This window comes from Lepidochelys kempii, chromosome 1 (genome assembly GCF_965140285.1).
Source record: "Lepidochelys kempii isolate rLepKem1 chromosome 1, rLepKem1.hap1, whole genome shotgun sequence".
Lineage (NCBI taxonomy): Eukaryota > Metazoa > Chordata > Testudines > Cheloniidae > Lepidochelys > Lepidochelys kempii.
In genome coordinates, this window is record NC_136380.1 from 328157908 (window position 1) to 328180424 (window position 22517).

At 40.8% G+C, this 22517-nt stretch overlaps 1 protein-coding gene across 2 annotated transcripts in view; it reads left to right on the top strand.

Moving 5' to 3' along the window:
• Positions 1–22517, top strand: part of RELN (reelin) — a 456663-nt gene that overhangs the window by 218564 nt on the left and 215582 nt on the right. For both annotated transcript variants that reach the window (XM_073328520.2, XM_073328521.2), the window contains exons 7-8: positions 984–1080; positions 7396–7447. In XM_073328520.2, coding sequence (XP_073184621.1) covers positions 984–1080; positions 7396–7447 — 149 coding nt within the window. The remainder of the gene's footprint in view (positions 1–983; positions 1081–7395; positions 7448–22517) is intronic.

Genomic DNA, 22517 nt, shown 5'->3' on the forward strand with positions numbered 1-22517 from the left:
GGTGGGAGGAGGTATTGTTTCATATTCTCTGTGTGTATATAAAGTCTGCTGCAGTTTCCACGGTATGCATCCCATGAAGTGAGCTGTAGCTCACGAAAGCTCATGCTCAGATAAATTGGTTAGTCTCTAAGGTGCCACAAGTACTCCTTTTCTTTTTGCGAATACAGACTAACACGGCCGTTACTCTGAAATTTGAAATATATGTGACCTTAGTTGTTGTTTCCTTTTGTCACATTGTTTATTATGACCAAGACAATTTCCTAGAAACACCATAAATAAGCCCCACGCTTTTAGTCTTTGAAAAATGCTACATAATAGCTGAAAAAATTGTTTTCTGTTAAAGATAATGTTTCATTCAACTCAACTGTTTTGGTTCACCCACAAACTGTTTTTGGTCAACCTGAAATTACTTTTTTTACAATTTTTCAGTTCGGCAAGCAAAGCAAAAAATCTGTTAGCTCTAGACCTAAGTGGTATCAGTATCCACATAATATTTAATAACTCACAGTGAGACCACCTGACATACACAGCCTATCCAATTTTAACAGTTCCTCATTGGTTTGTTCTGCAATGGAAATAAATTGTTGATTGTATGGTGTTGGGTTTGTATATAGTTTATTAAGTGAGTTGTAAAGATTATGAAAGGAATATAGCCCCAGAGAAAATGAAGTTGGAAAACCATAATTAGGGGCACATTTGAAAATAAAGTAGGGGCACTTCTTTCAAATCTGTCAGAGCTTTTTTTGATGGACAGTAGTGGGGTGGGGAAGTAAACGTTTTTCTGAAATTTAGGTTTTGTCGCTCTAAATAGAGACATCTGTCACGTATGATTGTCCTTTAAATTCAGTGTTGGGATAACTAAATCGTCCCATTTGTCTGAGTGTCAAAATCAAACCTTCTTCTTTTAGCAGTTTAGCAGGTTTTTACAGCTCCAGATGTATGATTTATAATTTTCAGCTTGATGTGTTCTGGTTTTCCTGCAGGTTTGAATGTATTAACTGTGAGGTTGGAGAGCAGTGCGGTGTAATTATGCATGGCAATGCTGTCACTTTCTGTGAGCCATATGGTCCAAGAGAACTGGTAAGTGGATGTTTGCTAATTTGCATGGGTCATGGGACTTCAGGTTTTGAATTCAGACCTCATCAACCACAGTGATGCTGGGTGTGCTTTGAAAGCTTGGTGTTCAGCAAAGAGGTTCTCAAGCAGTTCAATAATGCATAGGATAGTAAAGTTAAATGTTTAAAACTCCTCACATTTTTTCTAAATATTTTGCTTGCTTTTTGCACATGGCCAGGAAACCTTTTGAATGAACTTTCATGAAAGTTATTTAAATGTTTAGAAAAGGCTGGGAGGCCAGAATATAAAACCAAATTTGGGGCCTGAGATGCTTTCTTCATTTTAGACAAACAAAATAAAGTCTCAGTTTTTCCTCTCTTATTTTATTTGGCTGTGTCTTATTTTCTTTATAGTAAAAAAAAATTAATTTGTTTGTGTAAAATATCACTGGGGAATAATGCACTCTGTGGCTTTAAAGCAGTCACATGCAGCCTGGATTAATTACCTGCCAGTTCCGTAGAAGTCTCTGCCAAAATCAGTGGTGAGGTAAATGAGGTCACAGTTTCAGGATAACTGCACCAATATCTGCCACCTCTCTGGTCCGCTCCAGGACTGTCCAGCCAGGTCTCTGGTTTCCAGCTATCACCTGCCTCTGGGCAGGGACCCCTCTTCTGACTGGGGATTTCAAGGTTGCACAACTCCCTGCCTGCCAGTGTGATATCCCCAGTAAGCCAGTCTGCCTAAAGGTCAGTGCCTGTGTGTTGCTTTCTCTCCAAAGGCTATGAACAGTGTATTGCCAGCAATTCCAAGTTACCACACAGCTCTTTCTAAGTAAGCACATTTATTCTTAAGGTAAAAGCAGAGAAAACTTATTGAAACATTGAAAAGGTTTAAACACACACTAAACATACCAGGACTCATCCTTCAGTCATACAGGGCCCCAGTAAGCCAAAGTCTTTCCAACCCTTTCACAAAACTTGGGGCCCCCGTTGGACAGAAGACCCTATCGATCTGCTTGATCAGAAAGGCCATGAGTCAGTTCCAGCTCATCCTTTTATACCACAAGCCCTTTCTTTGTTTCTTAGTCTCTGGAAAACCCAGTTTTAACCAGAACCAGTACATGCAAACCACCCCAGTTGGTGTGACATCTCTGGAGTTGTTTAGTCTCAGTGACTCACCTTAATCCCCTCCCCCTCCCTATTTTTAGTTCCTGTAGGAGCTATGGTAACCCTCCCCCATGGAGTAGAACATAATCATATGTAAACCATTTATAAATTTAATACAGTGGTCCTCAAAGATACTGCATGGGATTGCAGTATCTGTCACCATAAATATTACACATTGGGTGTAAATTGGGTGTAAAATAGATGTTAGTATCAAAGTAGTATGATTTGCATTAATTTGGGATCCAGTGGGTATGGAAAACAAAGTATAAGTTATACAACAATCCTACAATTGGCTCTGAGCAGGTGACCACAGATGCATGTGCAAAAGAGGAGGGATGCTTTCTGTGAGGAATTTGGTAGTCAGAAATCCAACCCAAAATGTAGGCAATTTTAAAATAATCTTAATGATTTTTAAGATTTTCTTGTTTGGGGAGTGGTGGTCTTGTGATTTTTGAAGACAGGGAGTTTTGGTAATATTATATCTTACACAGTACTCCTGAAACCAAATTTAGCCCTGGCCTAAGCAGGCACAACTCCCCTTGAATCACTTGTGGCCATTTATGCCAGGATACTGACAAAATACCATATGGGTGTAAACTACATTCATTTTACAAAACCACTAAATGACACATTGGTGACAGTAATAGAACCTTGCCGAATATGCACACATTTGAATAGCATGTATCTGTTACCATTTATATGCATGCTAAATTTGATCATATTAATATGTGCTTTTAATGTTTGCATTGCCTTGTGGTATTTGACAAACACAATACAAATGCATGTGTTATGGTGACGGGCGAACTCATTTAAAAATATTTCACAAATTTCATGGATATAATGGAACCTCACTGTTTCTCATTTCACTTATACCCAAACCTTGTGAAAGAATTCTGCCATTGATCCTGAACTGCCTCTGTCTACTATTTTAAATGTTATTTGCATGTACTGTGTCTCGTTTAATGCCTTGATATACGTGTGAAGAAAGAGATTCCATTTTGTGTCCATGCAAAAATTGAAGTCACATGTTTGGGATACTTTTTCCACATTTTGTCACTCATTGCTGTTTAGGATGCTTGAAATTGTTACAATATGTAATTGAAATTACATATTGTAACATGATTATGTAACCAATTATATCCCACCACCTTAATTAGTTTACACCCAGCAAAATTAATTATACAGCAGACAGGAACAATCACAGAACCAGACAGAGATTATACAGACAAACAATAGCAAAGTGGAAACTATAATGACAAGACAATACAGAAGTGAGGGTTTCACATCCCAGCTATTGATAAGTGAGTTCTTGCCAGACAGGATGCTATCAAACTAAGTTTTCCTTTTACATTTTCTAGGCACTTCCCTTTCTCTGGAGGTGATAGGCACTATCAGGACAGGATTGTATTCCTAACAGCCCAATAGCACCTTATTTCAATGTGACTAGTTTGGAATGTGAGGATGTGACCATTCGCTTCCCAGCTTATGGCTGCCTCTGCTGCTTAGCCAAAGGCCTGAGACTAAGCACAGGGCCACAAACTGTCACAGTAAGAGAAGGCCCTTACACCGGCAGATAGTGATTTTGATTCCTTCTTTTATACCTCTATAATTAGCCAAGTGATAAGAATACACCTCAATTCTTAGAGTATGGGCCTTTACAGACAGGCCTGAATATCTATATCCTAACACTCTTCCTCCCTAAATAATCAGATTTCCTTTCTCCATCCTAAACCAGTCCTTTATCTTGTTGTCCTTACGCATGATTGTTGAAATCCCTGCTCACATCTCAGGCTCAGGGTGCTTGTACATTTTATTTTTGCTTTGAAATACTTAAGCAAGATGAGAGGAATTTGCAAAATTAAATTAATTAGCTGGTTTGTTTCCTTGACCTCCCTATCCTCCCACTGATTCCCCCATGAAGCCATTGACCCTTGACCTCCCTATCCTCCCACTGATTCCCCCATGAAGCCATTGACCCTTGATCTCCCTATCCTCCCACTGATTCCCCCATGAAGCCATTGACCCTTAACCTTCCTATCCTCCCACTGATTCCCCCGTGAAGCCATTGAGAGCAGCAGTCTAGTACTCCTGATATAGAGGATTTTAACGCCAAGCCACATGTTGTTTGGTTGGGACATCACCACGACTGGAATCATAGGGAAACTGATAGCTGCTGATGTGCTGCAAGCAAAACAATATATGTTCATTTAAATTTCTCACCCTTCTGGAAAATGCAGGTTCCTTTTTATCTGCAGCCCCCAATCCCTACTGCCTTGATTGGCATAATTAATGTAAGCAGTTCCTAACAACCTGTATTTACATCATTTTCTAAAGGGATAAAGCCATTAAAAGAAGATTTAATTATCAAAAAGTACTGGCCAATTAATTTTTGGTAACAGTTTAATTTAATTCTACGAGAATACCTCTTCCATGGTAATTGATACATTTAATCTACTGAAGATATGAGCCACAGAACACTGATAAATTGAAGGCTTTTCTGTTTAAATTAGTACCCATACAACAGAATTAACTGAATGTAAATTAAAATAATAGCTGCTCATAACTCAAGCCAGAAGCACGTTATTATTTGGCAGGATAAATGTAATGCCAGTGTTGAACCTATCCTAACTAAAAGGACACGAATAAAGAGTTAAAGTTTCTTTAAAGGGTTTTTTTAATTATTTAAGCAAATCTTCATTATATCTGTTGAGAGACTACTGCTGTTCATTAGGAAGATCTTAAAGAGTTAGAGGTACAGTTTCAGCATAGGACATGTACACATAGGGCCAGGTTTTTAGATGCATTTCTAAAAAGTGGATGCTTTACATGACGTGAAAAGCCTTTAATATATAGCCATGAAGTCCTTCTTAGTTCACAGATTATTACCAACCATAAGAAATTTTCCTGGCTTTTTTTACTAAGATCATATTATAATTATCTATAAGAAATTTCCCCTCTGAATGTAGCATGCATGCATGTGTATGTTCAAAAGCCAGTTCTCAAACATCAACCTCTGTCGTTTCTAAGTCTCCCTGGGACCATACTGCTAATCACTGCTGTCGCACGTCCCTGTTTGGGCCGTCTTAACATGTGATCTTCTTTGATACTGACATTAATTGCATTTCAAGTGGCAGATGGTCTCAAGTATGGATAAGTTGTGTGGCCAAAACTGTAACAAAAACACTGACCTATGTATCTTCCATATCAAATCAGAGTCCTCTTATTTGTCCAGTATAGATGTCCAAATCAAACTTTTAAAACCCTCAACCCTTTAGAACTTTTTAAAAAAAATGTTGTGGAATCCATCAACAAAGTAGCAGTAGGATTTGTTTTGGTTTCAAGGAGAGAAATCCCTCAGGACATTCTTTCTTCACCTTTAATACCTCTAAATCTGTTGTCTCCATTCTCACCCGCTGGTGTTGTTGCAAGCTCTGATGTTTTAGGGCAGAGTGCACTCTTGGGATATCCACTTGCCAAGATGAGGAAATCGACTGAAATTCCCAACAGACAGAAATACCAATGCATAGCACTAAGCACTACCAGTTGTTCTGTGGCACTGAAGTCCTGAAAAAGAATAAAAAAGCATCTAAGTTTAGAACAAGCTTCTGTTCTGCATCTTTGCCCTAATATGCTGTCAACGGGAAATATGGGAACTCGGACATAAATGAGAAATAGGATTTACCTTAGGTTGTCCACACTGATGTATATTTTTCAAGAAATATTAGTTAATAAAAGCAGGCAGGTGTGCCTGATAACGAAAGAGATTACGTGTACACCTCAAGCCTCAGGTAAATTATACAGAAATTGCATTGTTCATCATTACAAACTAAAACTATCTTTGTAATACTGCCAAGGCCACTTAAATGATGGTGACACAAATTCAGATTGTTCAGCAAAACTGGCTTTTACTTGTGCACTTGACTTTTTCAGTAAATATGTTTATAAGCTGCCATTCTTCTTCCCATTGTTGATTTCTGCTCTTCCTTTGTTCACGCCCCTTATTTGATTTCCCCCTATTACCACTCATACAAAAAGAGTTTCTTGTCACATGGCATGCACTGCTTTGTTCGGGAATATCAACTGCTGTGAATTTGATGGAAGAGTCTTGGTCCCTGCGTTTTCTATGATGCACAGGGACCATCTCTTTTTTGTTCTGTGTTTGTACAGAGCCTAGTACAATGGGTCCATGACGAGGGCTCCCAGGCACTATGGTAATACAAACAATAAACAGTTATAATAAAATAATAAATTATGTGAACAAGACACTGCACAGAGTCATTGCCCTCTCATGAAAAACGGGGTTGAGGTTAACTTTCATCTTGTTACACGTTGATCTCTGTAAACAGTGTCAGTACTAATGTAGTTCTTTTTTCCCCCTCCCCAATGTGCCAGTCAAGGAGACTTTTTAAGCAATAATTTTGCTTGCTATCTACCAGTATAATTAATTACAGGATTCAAAATGAGCCAGAAAGGACTGGAACTTCATTCTGGTACTTCTTGGGTGATACTACCACTTTCAGCAAATGTTAAAGTTTTTAGCTCTTAATGGTTTTCAAGAAAACCTTCCCAACATGGACAGATGAGGTTTTGTGTGGGAGCCATCAGAGGAGGGGGCATGTTGGGTGGAGCATGAGTAAAGTTTCTGAATTTATTCTTCCCACTTCAATTCATATCATAACAGTTATTTAGCTATAAGTACAAAGCCTAGTTGGTTTATGTTATGCTATATATGTGAAGTTTTGAGTTTAGCTGATAAGCACTTAGATTTTATTATTCCATTTTACAATTTTAGGCCCTGGTTCTACATTAGGATCTGCTAGTGTATATCCTTGAGCCTATGGAGAGTCCCACTGAAGTTATGGTTTCATTTTTTTAAATCTTTCTGATCACCGATCAAGCACTAACACATGGAAAAATGTACTGGCTCTGTAGAAAATTTGTACTGCCACAAACAAAGAGTTTCTCATTGTGACATATTATGAGATACCAATAATCTGAATGGCATAACTGAAATGTCCATGATCTGTCAATCTGAAAGGTTTAGAAATGAATGATTTATACGTGCGAGATCTGGGCATCCACAGCACTCCCATATTTTTTAAAGGTTATGAATATATTGTTTTGCTGGTTTAATGCAATGTTTCTTCTATTTTTCATGTTTTTCCTCCTCTAGACCACCACTAGCCTTAACACAACCACAGCTTCTGTCCTTCAATTTTCCATTGGTAAGTTTATATAGCAATTTTACTTTAAAAAGTATACAAAGGTCATTGTTAAAATGGAAAACACTAAATTTTAAACATTTTTGACCAGCATTTCCATCTGCCATGAGGGATTAAATCAATCTTAAAAAAATTGAAACATTTCTTGACCCCCTGATGATATTTCGAGCTGCTAACCAAAATAACGGAAAGAAACCATTTTAGCAGTTTGTCTAACCTTATATAATTATCCTTTCCTGCTTATTTTATTATCTAGCAGATAGTCAGCATTGTGTAGGGTGACCGTATGTCCCGTTTTGGCTGAGAAAGTCCCTTTTTTATCCCTGTCCCACCCATCAGTTGCAGTTGGCAAGAGCAAACTGGACAAATGCAGTTTTGCCAAAAAAGTGGAGTGCGACCCCTAGCTGGGCATGGAGGAATGTGCTGGGGTTGGGGATGGGAGGGAAGGCGAGTGGCAATGCCAGCCCTGCATGGGGTGGAGGGCTCAGGCCAGTGGCTCGGGCCCGGCCAGCCCTGCACAGGTTGTTGGCAGAGCGTCTTGGGCCGGCCCCATGCGCACGGAGAAGCGGGGGGCCTCAGGCTGGTGGCGGGGGGCTTGGGCTGGCCATCCACAGCAGGGGAGTTTGGATCGGCCAGTGCGCAGAGAGATGGCAGGGGTGTTTGGGCCGCCCCTCTGGGTGGTTGGGTGGCAGGGGGGCTCCGGCCGGACCTGCATGTCGGGGGAGTGAGAGGAGAGCCCCATACAAAGGGATGACAGGGAACGCTGGTGGGTGGTGGGGCCTCAGGCCAGCCCCATGCGGTGTCCCATTTTCCCTTTGGGAAAATATGATCACCCTGGCAGTATGACAATGATTGCCCATTCTTTAAAATGGTTTAAGAAAAATGACTATGTAAAAATGGATCCCTGTCTCTCAACATATTAAAACTCAATGTGTCTTCAAATCATATCTGCTTCATTTAGTGCCAAAAGGAAGTTTTTGCTACTATTAATGCTGCTGTGTCACTAATATACTACCCGTTATAAATGACTACTGTTTGGCACTGTAGAGTATGGGCAGCAGTGTTTTGTGCTATGAGACTGATTTGGAAGAAACTTAATTTCTTAAGGCATGATTCATTACAAAATATGGAGTGATAATGTTCTTACGGTGAAGATAATTCAGTAAGAATAAACAGACAAGGAATGTTGACTGTTTCTTTTGTGGACTCCTAGAAATATATTTCCAAATTATATTCCCATTCTAAAAATGGCAATTCTCCTAGCTGAGTGTACATCAGCAGGGTTGTGATTAAACTGTGGAAATCTCTCCTGGAAATGAGAGCTATGAGTTAGAATGATGTACTTCAAGTGATTTGGATTTAAAACAATTCTAAGACCAAATTCCAATGGGCTCTCAACTACCTGTCAGTACGATTCATTTTTATATTATTTTAAATTGTTCATTTGGGTTTTATTTTATCTCATAATTACTTATGACAATACAAGTAACTGTAGTGAGTTTAATCCCTAGAAAGGGAGTCACTATTACTATTCGGGGGAGGGGGTGAAGGGGTTATTTTATTTTAAACTATTGTTTTTACAAAACCAGTCAGATGTGCACATGCATAAACTGAGTGACTGTGTAATCATACGGCTATACCCCTAATCCTTCCTCATCTTATCCCTTCTGGTGTCTATTACCCTCACCCATTGTTTCATATCTGCAATTTTAGGCTTTGATCCTATAACTGATAAGATGTGGCGTATGCCTGTGCACTGTTCAGACTGCTGCTGAAGTCAATGGAGTTTGGCTTTAGAACTGTTTGCAATTGGAACTACTAGATGTTTTCTTCTCCAACTGATTTTTATTATTGCCATGAGAAGTTTCCATAGTTTAATCAAAACCCCACTGAGAGACTCATCTAGGAGAATTACTTTTTAAAAAAAAATGAACATAGCAGTCTGATCACACACTATCAATTGCAGGAACGAGGCTTTACGTTGTATGCTTTTTGGGATAGGGACAATGAAGCATCTAGTATACTGTTGGGAACTATGAAATAAATAATAATACAGGTGGGAAAAGTCTGTAAAGAGAAATTTATAAATTGGGGGGATGTAGGTGGAGAGAAAGAAGAAGGCACTTTACCTAGAGGGCTGAATAAGATTAACTGGCTCTGGCAGTTTTCACATTAGAAATGCAAAAGAGTTCAAGAGGAGAGAGACATTTATAATGGGTAGGCTGTCATACCACATCTTGGTCTCAGATTACTGAATTAATTATAATTACTTACTGTTTATTTAATATCTTTCATCCAAAAGGTACTTCTGGGTGAATTCTGCACCAAAAAATTTAAAATTCTGCACACAATATTTTAAAATTCTCCAAAATTCTTCATATTTTATTTGTCAAAATAACACAATATAATCACTCCAGTTTCAATTATTTTGGTAATTTATTTCAAAATACTTGTCAACAAGTATGATAACAATACAGACAACAACAAAAAAGATTCCCTCTGGAAGAGAGAGTTAAAGAAACCCCTACATCAAACCAGTTTCAGTTGGGGAGTTCTGAAGGAGACTGGGTGGGACCCTCCACAGCCCAGGCACCCACAACCCTCTCCCCCCAGAGCCCAGCTGGGACGCATTCCCCAGCTCAGATACCTGCACCCCTCCCCCCCACCCAGAGCCTTTACTCCCTCCAGCTTCTTTACTGTTCTGCTGAGGGATGCGGTTTAGTGAGGCCCTGCCCTTTCTCACCCTTTGCCAGAGCCTGGTCTCCCAGGTCCTCTCCCATCCTCAGGAGTGTGAGGACCAAAGGTTGGAGGCTCTGCACACTCTGGTTGTGAGCTGAAGATCTGAGATCCTCAGAGTCCAGGTTCCCTAATGGCCACCAGCAGCTCTACAGCCCCAATTTTGCGGGGAAAACATGGAGTTCTGCGCAGAACATTAATTCAGCATAAATTTTGCATTGTGCAGAAGAATCATAGAATATTAGGGTTGGAAGAGACCTCAGGAGGTTATCTAATCCAATCCCCTGCTCAAAGCAGGACCAACACCAACTAAAACATCCCAGCCATGGCTTTCTCAAGTCGGGCCTTAAAAACCTCTAAGGATGAAGATTCCACCACCTCCCTAGGTAACCCATTCCAGTGCATCACCACCTCCTAGTGAAATAGTGTTTCCTAATATCCACCCTAGACCTCCCCCACTGCAACTTGAAACCATTGCTGTTTGTTCCACAGAATTCCTCCAGGAGTAAAAAGGATCCTAAAGCTTGTTATATTAGATTAGTACTACAGTGTACATTCAAACCCCTAAGCAACAATTAAGTGTAGTCTTTTAACCAGTCCTCTTCCACTGCTAACCTGGTGGGTTTTAATAATTTGAGTTAGAGAAACGGATAATGACAAATGAATTAAGCATAAAATGGCCCAGATTTCATCATAAATCCCAAAGCTTCTTAAATCATGTGTACAGGAAGGATAATTTCCCACTGACATTTTAATTAACTGAGCTTCTAACTAGTGTCCTTAAAGTGCCAGATATTCAATAGCCATGGGTTCTTTTAAAGGCAACAGTGTCAAACTGCTGAAGGTTTGTACTACTTTCGTATTGAGATCATGAATAATTACTTTGAAGAGTTACTTAGTAAGACTTGCACTTATTGATATACAGCCCCTGTGACATCCTCCCAGGGTTTACAGCCTTTTCAAATGTGAACGATTTGCCTGCTGTGCTGAGTTGTGTTTGAACTGTTCAGAACCATTAGTATTGGTTTTGATCTAAATGTTAGGATGGTGTTTACATTAGCCTACTATCTGCCCAAGCATGTACTTCAGATTTCCTCATCATCCTTGACTGTATTTCTTTAAGACCAAATGCTTCTGTTCCTGATACATGAAAGACAAATTCTAACATTTACTTTAATGTGCAGTGGGATTGCTTTTAATTAAGATATTTAAAGTAATACCTTTGGGCTCTCTCACACCAGAATTTCTAATTCCACAGTTTGGGGCCATGGAGAATCACACACGAGCTTCCAAACCCAGCTGCCATAAAGCATTAGCATGATTCATTAGCTGAAGTATTCTCTGCATCTCACTCACAAACTCAGACTTCCCCCTTAACTCCATCTCTGAACTTCCACAGAACATGATTCGCCATCCCCATAGGCCAATATGATGAAGGTGACTCATATTAATGATAGACTGATGACTGAACTGAGCATACACAGAGGCCTGTAAGATAGCTGTAAGAAGGAGGAGTGATGAGAGAAAAGTCTCAAGATGGAGCAGCCCTGAGGCATGAGTTTTGTAGACAGGCATTGCTTCACTCCTGATGGTTGCAGATTGCTGTGTTTATGTTCTTTTTGAAAAGTGTGTACTCCAAAGCTTCACTGAATGTGTGTTTTGCATCCTGTAACAGTGCATTAAGCATTAGCAGACTATTTAATTTCCTTTTTCTCTGTGGTGTTCATGAGACAAGTATAAAGCAATAGCATAAAACTCTGTGGTGAGTCCAAAAATGCACACATCCCCCTACTCTGTACTGGAGATGGATGCTACTGGAACTGACCAACTACATGTAAATCTCAATATGAAAATAGTTAACATAAAAACATTTTATTATTTTGAAAAAATCGATTACCCAATCTTACTCTCATAACTTATTATTAATGCTGGATCATCTGTTGTACAGCTAGTTATTTTAAAGATGAGTAGGTAGCTTGTAAAATACAAACTACACTTTCTTCACTTTTGCTTATACAAAACTTTTGAACATTTGTTATGACTAATATGACTGTAGGCAACCAACAGGCCAAATACTGGCTAAATAGGAAATGTTTCCTGAAGGCAGGATTCTAATATAATAATTTTGTTTCATCTTGAGTTTCTATGCTGTGATTAAGCAGATCCTCTGTCATTATCCCAGTTCTAACCTAAATCACTTGGGCTGATCTATGGTTTCCCATAGATGCATGGCCATTTTGTCTGAGTTAAATTTGTTTTGATTTAATTCAAAAGAAAAATAAACGTGAAACTAAAAAGATGCAAACTCATGTAAAGTTTAACCAGAAAGACAAATTGCATGAACACCTGCAAATGAAACCTCTGCGCTGCTCCCTGTTCTGCCTACTATACAACATTTCTGATAAATACTAATGGCAAATGATCACAGAGATAATCTGTTTTCATGTTCATTGGGATCTATGTAACCTATATTGTGAGGTGCTGTTTTAAAACAGTCCTGTTGGTTCTTATCAGCTGTGTTGCTGTTTGCCCTGCTAAAAAAATATAAAGAAAGAGAAATGGTGCATCAGTGAAACAACAACTTGGGAGAGGAGGCTTGAGGTTTTTTAAATCCGCCAGGCAAAACTATGTCTGCAGTGTGGGGGGCATTGGAAGGGCTTATGTTTTACTACTCCAGAAAAAGTCCACCACTTCTTTAATACACAGTTTAAAGAAACTGAGGAAGGGATAGGTAGCCAAGGAAGAGGAAGATGAAAATTAAAACATGGAGGCCACTGAATTTGCAGTGTGCAGTAGAACTGAATATGCATTCATCCAGTTAGAGTTTAATGTGTTTAGTGTAATTGTTTAATACCTGGTTTGAGTTTTATAATTTTTACATATAAATGTTCATTTGAGCCTACTTGGCTCTCTTTCTTTTTTGGATTATATAAATTACTCAATTCAAATAAATAAATGAAACCAATCTGAATAGATATAATTATTTATTTATATACTTATTAATGTCCACAAGAGTCTAGGTATGTGGATGGAAGCGCTTGTGAAAGTTCTGTCTGGGTAGCTAAGGAAATGCAATTAACTTTTGCCACCTACACTTTTTTTACAGTACACTTTGCCTTTCATGGTACTTCTAAATGTTCTTGTTAATATTTTTCTGTTTCTTATAGTGACTAGGTACTTATGCCTTTGGGAATGTTCTCCTGAGGCTTTTTGGCCCTTGCCACTGGTGTTAAAACCATTGGCACAGATTGTATAAGAGACATGTGGTGTAGTGTCTGCATGTTAGTCTGGAGCCAGGAACTCCTGGTTTCTAACCATAGGATGGAAAATGACCTTTTTATTACTGCTACTTCTTTCCCTATCTGCCTTCTTGGTTCTCTACTACTTCTCCCTATCCCACCTCATTCAACTGCTCTTATCACATGCTACTGTTGCTCCCTATGTTGTTCCAGCTTTCCCTGCCCAAACGTCCCTCAGATGATCACCCTTATAGAAAAATCCTATGGGATTAAATAGCAATGAAACCTGTAGTATTCTACAGAAATGTAATAGTTTTTATAGAAATTACTCTATAAACCCCTGTCTATTATCATTCTCTATTTATTAAATTTATTCTACTGATATTTTAGCCTTTCTGTATAATTCTCTGGCATGGATAAAATTATCTATTATATTCAATAGGATTGCTTGAAAAAAAAATCCTAAAGAAAAGTTATCAATTTCTATCAAACTTTGTTGGAACTGTCATAAGGACAGGACCCCGCTCCTTGTTTTTTCAGCTGCCACTGGCCCCTCCCCACTTAGGAACTCCCTCTGCTTTCTTCCTATTGCTACTCACCTGAATGTCCTCTCCCCTCAAAAAAGTTTCAGGATGCAGAATTAAAATAAAATGTAAAAGGACACACTTTACATTTATATATATATTAAATATACTTAATATAAAGTGTGACTGCAAAAAAAATTAAGCCAGCACTTGGATCATTCTCAATTTTTACCTCCCACTGTTGTGACTTTTTCTTTTCTCTAATGAAATCAGTCAAGACAAAATCATCTCAGCCTTCACCTTGAATTTCCTGATTTTTTAAGGTTATAAGACCCTTGACTTTTCTTAATTATAGTAATGTAATTATTTTGAGCTTGATGGCTTTTATTTTTATAGAAACATTTTTTTAAAAAGAAAAAGGTGTGTGTGTACATATATATATATATATAAACTATAATATATATATAAACATGTAATGAAATCTCTTCTATTACGCTATGTACATTTATTCAATCTTCCACAATGCTTGTTTGTTTCACAGTCTACTGGATAAATATGTGTAGAGCACAATTTTAATATGCCTTTGATTAGCACGTAGGTAGGAATCATTAATTTGTATGTGGATCCTTGACGTGATAGACTGTAATGACTCCAAAAGGCTCTCATGTTGTGCCCTGGTCAGAGATGCTGAGTTAATGAATCATTGACCTAATAGTCTCTCTTACTCTTCCTGAACCATTAAGGTCGATAGGGTCAATGTGAAGACCCTTCTTGCTCAGCAAGTCCGCATACCAAGAATCTGTCTGACGTTTCTCAGGAGAGAATGCACTGAGCTTGTCTAATATATGTAGTAAAGCCAGGCAACTCATTGAATTTTATTTATTATTTCATTTTTTCAGTGGTAATTTGTTTTATTACCATCATGAGTCCTGCAGAATTGTATTTTAAAACATAACTTGTTATATATAAGTTATAGGAACTTTTTTTTCACTGTCATAAATTTACACTATCCAAATGATTTGGGGTTTTTTAACAAAATCCTCAAATGCGCCCTAAGGATGGGGCCTTATATGCAGTTTTTATACTTGGCTCTTCTATTAACTTCAGTACATGAGAGATCATAATGGACAAATGTGATCGTAGAGAGAGACACACAAGTTGGATGTTCTTTTTCAAGTAGATGCAGCCATGGATTCTACTTAGGTGTGTGCACACCCAGCACACTGGAGCTGGAGAATTTTGCCTGGGAGTTCCCGTAGGGGGCCGCCTTGCACCCTGTGACCATAACCACTCCTGTGGCTATAGGAGATGCTGCCACCCTCCTCAGCTCCTTCTTACTGCTGGTGGCTGGAATCAGAGCTCTACATAGTTTTTTACCTCACATTCCTCTAGTGATTTTGTTCTCTAATTGTATATAATGAATTAGTACCGCTAATATAGTCAGACTTAGTGTTAGTTAGTTATTGTTTAAATTTCCCTACTGATGCCCTCACCAGGATTTAAACATTGTCCGTCATTTGGGAGGGCGATCCCAAACAGTGATCACCGCATGCAGTGTTTTCTGTGTCTAGAAGCCCGCATCAAGGATCGATTTGCAGATCATCATGAAACAGACGCAAATGGTGAGGGATCTTCGTGAGAAGCAGCCCCTGCTCAAACAGGTCACATGGCCTGCTTCAGCACCGAGGCCCTCATCAGATCGAAGGTCAGCATGGAGAGTGCTCCTGCTTTGTGTCCCGGTGCTGGCATCTCTCTGAAGAAACAGACGAGTCATCCCCCACTGAGTGCACCAAGGAAAAGATCGTATAAGACTGACCAAGGCTGTTGGGTCTCAACTTCTTCCCCCAGAGGAAGTGTGGATAAGCATGTGATGAATGCTGATGCACGGGATGGAGGCAGGTCTTGTCATCTGCTCTCCAGCACTGTGCAGGGATGTCAGAGACTCCGTACCAGTGACTCCAGTTCTAGCCCTGGGGTGTCAGTTGAGTCTGGTACCAACGTAGGAGATGCCGGCACTGGCTGCTTCCACGCCAGCAGCATATCAGGCAGCAGCAGACCTCCCTGTCCTGACCTCTCCCTTGGTCCAGGACTTTGCCAGGGCTCTGTCCTTTGTAGCCACACTGGCTGGCTGGGATCCTGAACCTGTTGGGTTTGTCGGCACCACACCCCAATGATTCCCTTCCATATTCAGTGGAAATGGGGCCAGTGCACAGGGGACCTCCTCGGCACTGGGTACTTTGGTACCCCTATGGCCAGCACTGCAATGTTGCTATGGCAGCAGTGACCAACTTCCACTTTGGAACTTTCGGTTACTTTGGTACCGATGCTGATTTCAGGGTCAACACCACTCCTGGCACCAGAAACGAAAGAGATATACTCGGTGCCAGCAGTACCGTTTCCCCCTCTGGCGCCAGCCCCTTTGTCATTCAGGGCTATGAACAATGTGATACAGCATGGCCAGAGGGCAGCAGGAGGGTGAGATATGTAAGCCCCGGGATGATGAGAGCCTTATTCCCTGTAGAGGGAAGAGAGACTGCTATAGATTAATTAGCGCACCTGAAGCCAATTAAAGCACCTGAAGTCAGTCACCTGATAAAAAAACCCTGCTTCAATCGGACAGTTGGAGGAGTTGAAGCAGAGTGGTTTGGTGTTGGAGCAGAGAGCAGTTTGAAGGAGAACAGTTTGGAGGGAAGCAGAGGAGAGTTTGGAGAAGAACTGTGGCGAGCCAGAAGACCAAGACGCTAGGTAAAGGGAAACCCGGCTTGGGCAGAGCAGAGGGACTCCACAGACACAAGGGGTTGGGAGAAACCTGGCCCAAACAGAGAGAGGGCAGGAAGCCCCACAAGCTGAGGGGCCAGAGAGGAAAGTAGCCCAGGGGAAGGAATCACTAGTTCAAGTGGTTTGCCGCTATCCCTAGGGCTCCTAGGCTAGGACCCGGAGTAGAGGGTGGGCCCGGGTGCCTCCCTCGCCACTCCCCTTCTCTGGGATACTAGTGGGACAGTTAATACCCCAGATCAGGGGCGAGAAACAGCGCCTTGAACCCCCGCCCACAAGAAGAGAAAGCACAGGACCCATCATAATAGTGCTGGCAATTTGCCACAACAAGTAGGACTGGCTGGATGCACCCTCCGGGCTGGGCAGACCACTATCCCCCAAGGCCTGGACCCCTCGGTGTCTGAGTCCGGATCTTCCTCTTCCTGCTCCCTATCAGCTGAGTGAGAGCGGTTCATGCAGCGCTATGGGTACCAGGTTTGGTGCTTGTTTCGCTGCTGGCCTGGTGCTTACTGGCTACCAATTCCCTATCCAGACCAGTGGCCCCCATGGGACACTCCTCAGTCATCAAGGTCCCACTCCCCATCCCACTCAAAGTCAAGATTGGTGGTCAGGTCTGTGGCAGTGACCGTCGATCCATCACAGATCCAGGTACCAGTGATGATTCCCCTCGAGGAGCCTCCAGATCCCTCCCAGATCTGTCAGCCCTGGAGTAGGATCCTGCTCGGTCACACTGAACTGCCTCATCCTTATTCCCAAACAATTCCACAATACCAGGCACTTTCTCCCCTTTGATACCAGAGGATTTCAAGGCATACCAGGATCTGTTGTGGCATATGGGTATTCATGCTGAGTTCCTGCTGGAGAACACCCACAAGTATGACTTTGTCAACTAGACAGCTATGTTCAAAGCATTGAGGGAGCAATTTCAGATGGTCATCACCAAAGGCTGCTTGGTGGCTAAGACAGCTTTGCAATCAGAACAGCTGATTTGCTATCTTGGACCTTTAGGACACCTACATTCATGTGGTGATTTTGCAGAGCCACAGAAAATTCCTTTGATATGTCATGGCAGAGCTCCATTTCCAGTATACGGTGCTTCCCTTCGGCCTCTTTTCTGCCCCTTGGGTTTTTATCAAATGCATGGCCATCATCATGGCATATCTCAGAAAGAAAGGAAACCACATCTTGCCGTATAGAATCATAGAATCATAGAATATCAGGGTTGGAAGGGACCCCAGAAGGTCATCTAGTCCAACCCCCTGCTCAAAGCAGGACCAATTCCCAGTTAAATCATCCCAGCCAGGGCTTTGTCAAGCCTGACCTTAAAAACCTCTAAGGAAGGAGATTCTACCACCTCCCTAGGTAACGCATTCCAGTGTTTCACCACCCTCTTAGTGAAAAAGTTTTTCCTAATATCCAATCTAAACCTCCCCCACTGCAACTTGAGACCATTACTCCTCGTTCTGTCATCTGCTACCATTGAGAACAGTCTAGAGCCATCCTTTTTGGAACCCCCTTTCAGGTAGTTGAAAGCAGCTATCAAATCCCCCCTCATTCTTCTCTTCTGCAGGCTAAACAATCCCAGCTCCCTCAGCCTCTCCTCATAACTCATGTGTTCCAGTCCCCTAATCATTTTTGTTGCCCTTCGCTGGACTCTCTCCAATTTATCCACAGCCGTAGCTGGACCACTGGTAACTGAGGGGCAGATTTAGAGGGGAAGCTCTTTCTCACATCAACACTACACTGTGCTTGCTTCACCGTCTGTGTTTTATCCTAAACATTGGGAAGTCTACTTTGGTTCCCACTCAGAAAAATAGAGTTCATTAGGGGCCCTAATAGACTCTACAAGCCTTTTAGCTGACTAACCATTTTCAGGTGATTTGCCACCTTTTCCTCAGTCTGCAGTCTCAGCCTTCCACAACAATTCAGATGTGCCTGGGGCTCTTGGGCCACATCTCTGCTTGCACACAGGTGGTTCAGTTTGCAAGGTGGTGCCTTTGTCCCCCTTCAAATGTGGCTCAGGAGAGTTTACCATCTGACTCTTTGCTCCTTGGACAAATTGCTCCATCTTCCTCCACTGGTCCTTGTTGGACACTCCTCGAGAATGTTTGCCAGAAATGTCATCTGTTCTGCTCTTTCAGTGGCCGTATTCCGGGTGCCAGGTCCAACGCCTTCTATCTCAGCTGGCAAGCGGCTCTCTTCTATATCCTCCCCCAATCCCAATCATTCCATAGGTCATCTTCAAACTGAAGACAGATCGGGCAAAGCTCATCCTCATTGCCTGGTCTGGCCGAGGCAGTACTGGTTCTCTGACCTTCTTGTATGTCAGCACTTGTGCCTAGTTCACTGAAAGTATATCTGGCAGTGAGATCGGCATTTCATCCCCCCATCCAAGGAAGATCAGTCTTCTCCAATCCCATAGTAGCAAGATTCTTAAAAAGGCTTCTTTGCCTACATCCCCCAGTCTGAGAGCCAGTTCCTCTGTGGGACCATAACACAGTCCTAGCAGTGCTGATGGGTCCTCCATTCAAGCCCTAGTATCTTGTCCCTTTCCGCTCTTGTGTCAGAATAGTGTGTTCCTAGCGATTACATCCACAAGGAGAGTGTGTGAATTGCAGATTCTGATGGCAAAGCATCCTTACACACAGGTCTCCAAAGACAAGGTGACTTCATGACCATACCCAAATTTTTGGTCTAAAGTGCTCTCTCAGTTTTATTTGAACCAGGAAGTATACTTACCCATTTTCTTTCATAAGCTGGTCTCTGTAAGAACACCGTCTCCATACATTAGCCTTCTATCTGGATAGGACTAAACTGTTTCATGTGTCACCTAGCCTGTTTGTGTCATATGCAGATCACATGAAGGGGCAAGCGGTCTCTTGACAGACCATCTCTAAATGGATAACATCCTGTATTACGACTGCATATGATATAGCTTAGCTATGCCCCCTTAGCGAATTACTAACTACACCCCCTTAGCGAATGCAAGCTCATTTGATGAGAGCAAAAGCAATGTCAATAGCATTCCACAGTGATATTTCCATGTTGGACATTTGCAGGACTGCTTCTTGGTCATCCATATGTGTATTTATGAACCATTTATGAGCCATCACCATGTCTTCCAGGATGGATGCAAGTTTTGGAAGGGCGGTCCTGCAGTCCTTGTTCTGAGCCCTGCCTCCTGGGAGGGGTACTGCTTATGAGTCACCTAAGTGGAATACACATCTGCATCTACTCAAAGAAGAAGAAATAGTTACTTCCTGTAACTGTGGTTCTCTCAGATGTGATGCAGATGTGTATTCCATGACCCACCCTCCGTCCCCTCTGCATCAGAGTCTCATCTCAGGGGCATTTGGTGTGCAGGAACTGAGTGGGGTCGGGACAGTGCCACCTGATGTAACCAGGGGAGGGGCTACCACCACAAGGCATGATCGCTGCCCCTCTTACAGGTACTGCTAGGCAAAATTCTCTGGCTTCAGCACACTGGACACACACACATCTAAGTGGAATAAACATCTGCATCACATCTCAAAGAACAACAGTTACAGGAAGTAACCATTTCATCTTGTTGAATCATCAGTGCTGCTGTAATAATTAGCTTTTCCATTCAACTCTGCTGAAAGAACTTGCTCCATGTATATCTTTAGAGGAAAGGATGACCTGGGGGCTGTGAAAATTTCTCCAGCCACTAAGAAGAAGTAGCATCTAGAATGGTTCCATGGAGCAGCTGTGTAGGAAAAGGATTCCTCCTCTTTCCCATTCTGTGCATCCCCATAGCATCTAGCTCAACCAGTTGGACTCTGATAAGTGAATTTGGCCCTTATTTGTACCACTTTGTAGATTTTTTGTGGTTATTCTTTATTGTTTGTTTGTGTAATATAATTCTGGTGACAGATGTCATATTGACTGTACTACACTGAAATTATCTATTTATCTACTAGTCATGGACAGACCAGTTATTAGGAGGGCTAACATCCACACACTGTCTAGCTTTGATCTGGAGGAGCTGCCCTCGGTGCTTAGATTATTCAGTCTCTCTCTCTCTCTCCGTTTGGTTTTGTTCACGTTTTAGACAGTGAACAAAGGATGACAATTATGGTGGTTTTATGTGGACATTGGACACATCCATATGCAACTGGACTCAGACAAGCAATTTGTTTCAGATATGTTGCCAAACAGCCACTATAAAATGTTCACTGTAGCTAAAATGAAAAACAGACCTCTGCTGAAGGGAATTTGGGAAAATTCACCTTTTTGCCAGAAAAGTCCTTAGTGGAAATATATAGGTTGTAAATTACATCTAATGTGAAAGATAAGATGGATAATATCATCTGACACACTTCACATAACATAAATGGAAATGTTAGATGTTGTTTATTGATTTTATTGAATTATACAAGGGAAGCTTGCTCAAATACCTAGAGTTAAAAGATACCAGGGTTAAAAGTTAATGCTTTATTTGAAAGACATTTTCATGGAGTTGTAATAAATTATTTGTATGGCTTACTGGTTATTCCAAATATCATATTTATTACTTTTACACCAGTATTTCTCTGCCATTTTTGAGAAATAAACTGTAATTTTTGGAGATTTAGCAAAAGGAGAAGAAGCAGAAAAAACAGACAGGGACAAATCCTAGCATTCTGTTTTAGGGCACTGAGTCTGAGTCGCTTCCTTGTGGTAAAATGGATAGTCTGGAAACAGAAGCAAATGCCATTATGGAATTAGTTGTTTGAAATAATAAATGCTGGATTAAGGCAGATTTTAAACTTAATCCCGCTTGCTGCATTATATTAAGATAACACTTTTGTATGATTGAAATTGTCCATTTTTATTAGACCATAACTGCTTTGGTCAATATAACTTAAAAAACGAGTTTCCACTTCTGAATAGTGTGTTGCAGATTTTACAAAGAAATACTATAGAAAACTGCAGTATAAAAATGTGTTATAGTAAGTAAACCTTTTCCATTCAATCCAGAAACAGGACTCAGAAGAAAGCTCATTTCCCAAATGTGGATCCCACACATGACATTGTGTTTCATTCTCATTAGACCACCAGGATAGCCCCAACCTTTAGCATATGTGAAGCACACAGTGACACCTATTGTAAAACCTGCACAAGTGTTTCCATTCCAAAGGGCCATTTCACATGCTTTGTCAAATATTTATGTTTGGGGATGAAATTTTGCTCATTTATTTTCAGCCTAAGAGTGAATCTTTAAAAAAAAAAAAAGTGAGAGGAAAAAACAGTTAAGCTATTTTAAAAAAACAAAGTAAAAAAAACCCCACTTTTGCCAATATAAAAAAATGTTGCCATTTTTTTTCTTTTGTACAGTTCTAGCACCTCAGCAGGATGTGGGAGAAAACTGAAATTTGGCAGAGGTGCCTTTCAGTAGGCTGATAAAAATAATTTTTGATTTGGCAGAGTTATAAGTGCTTTATATGGGGTGGGGGGGAATAAACATGGGGAAATAGTTTTACTTTGTGTAATGACCCATCCACTCCCAGTCTCTATTCAAGCCTAAGTTAATTGTATCCAGTTTGCAAATTAATTCCAATTCAGCAGTCTCTCGTTGGAGTCTGTTTTTGAAGTTTTTTGTTGAAGAATTGCCACTTTTAGGTCTGTAATCGAGTGACCAAAGAGATTGAAGTGTTCTCCGACTGGTTTTTGAATGTTATAATTCTTGACGTCTGATTTGTGTCCATTTATTCTTTTATGTAGAGATTGTCTAGTTTGACCAATGTACATGGTAGAGGGGCATTGCTGGCACATGATGGCATATATCACATTGGTAGA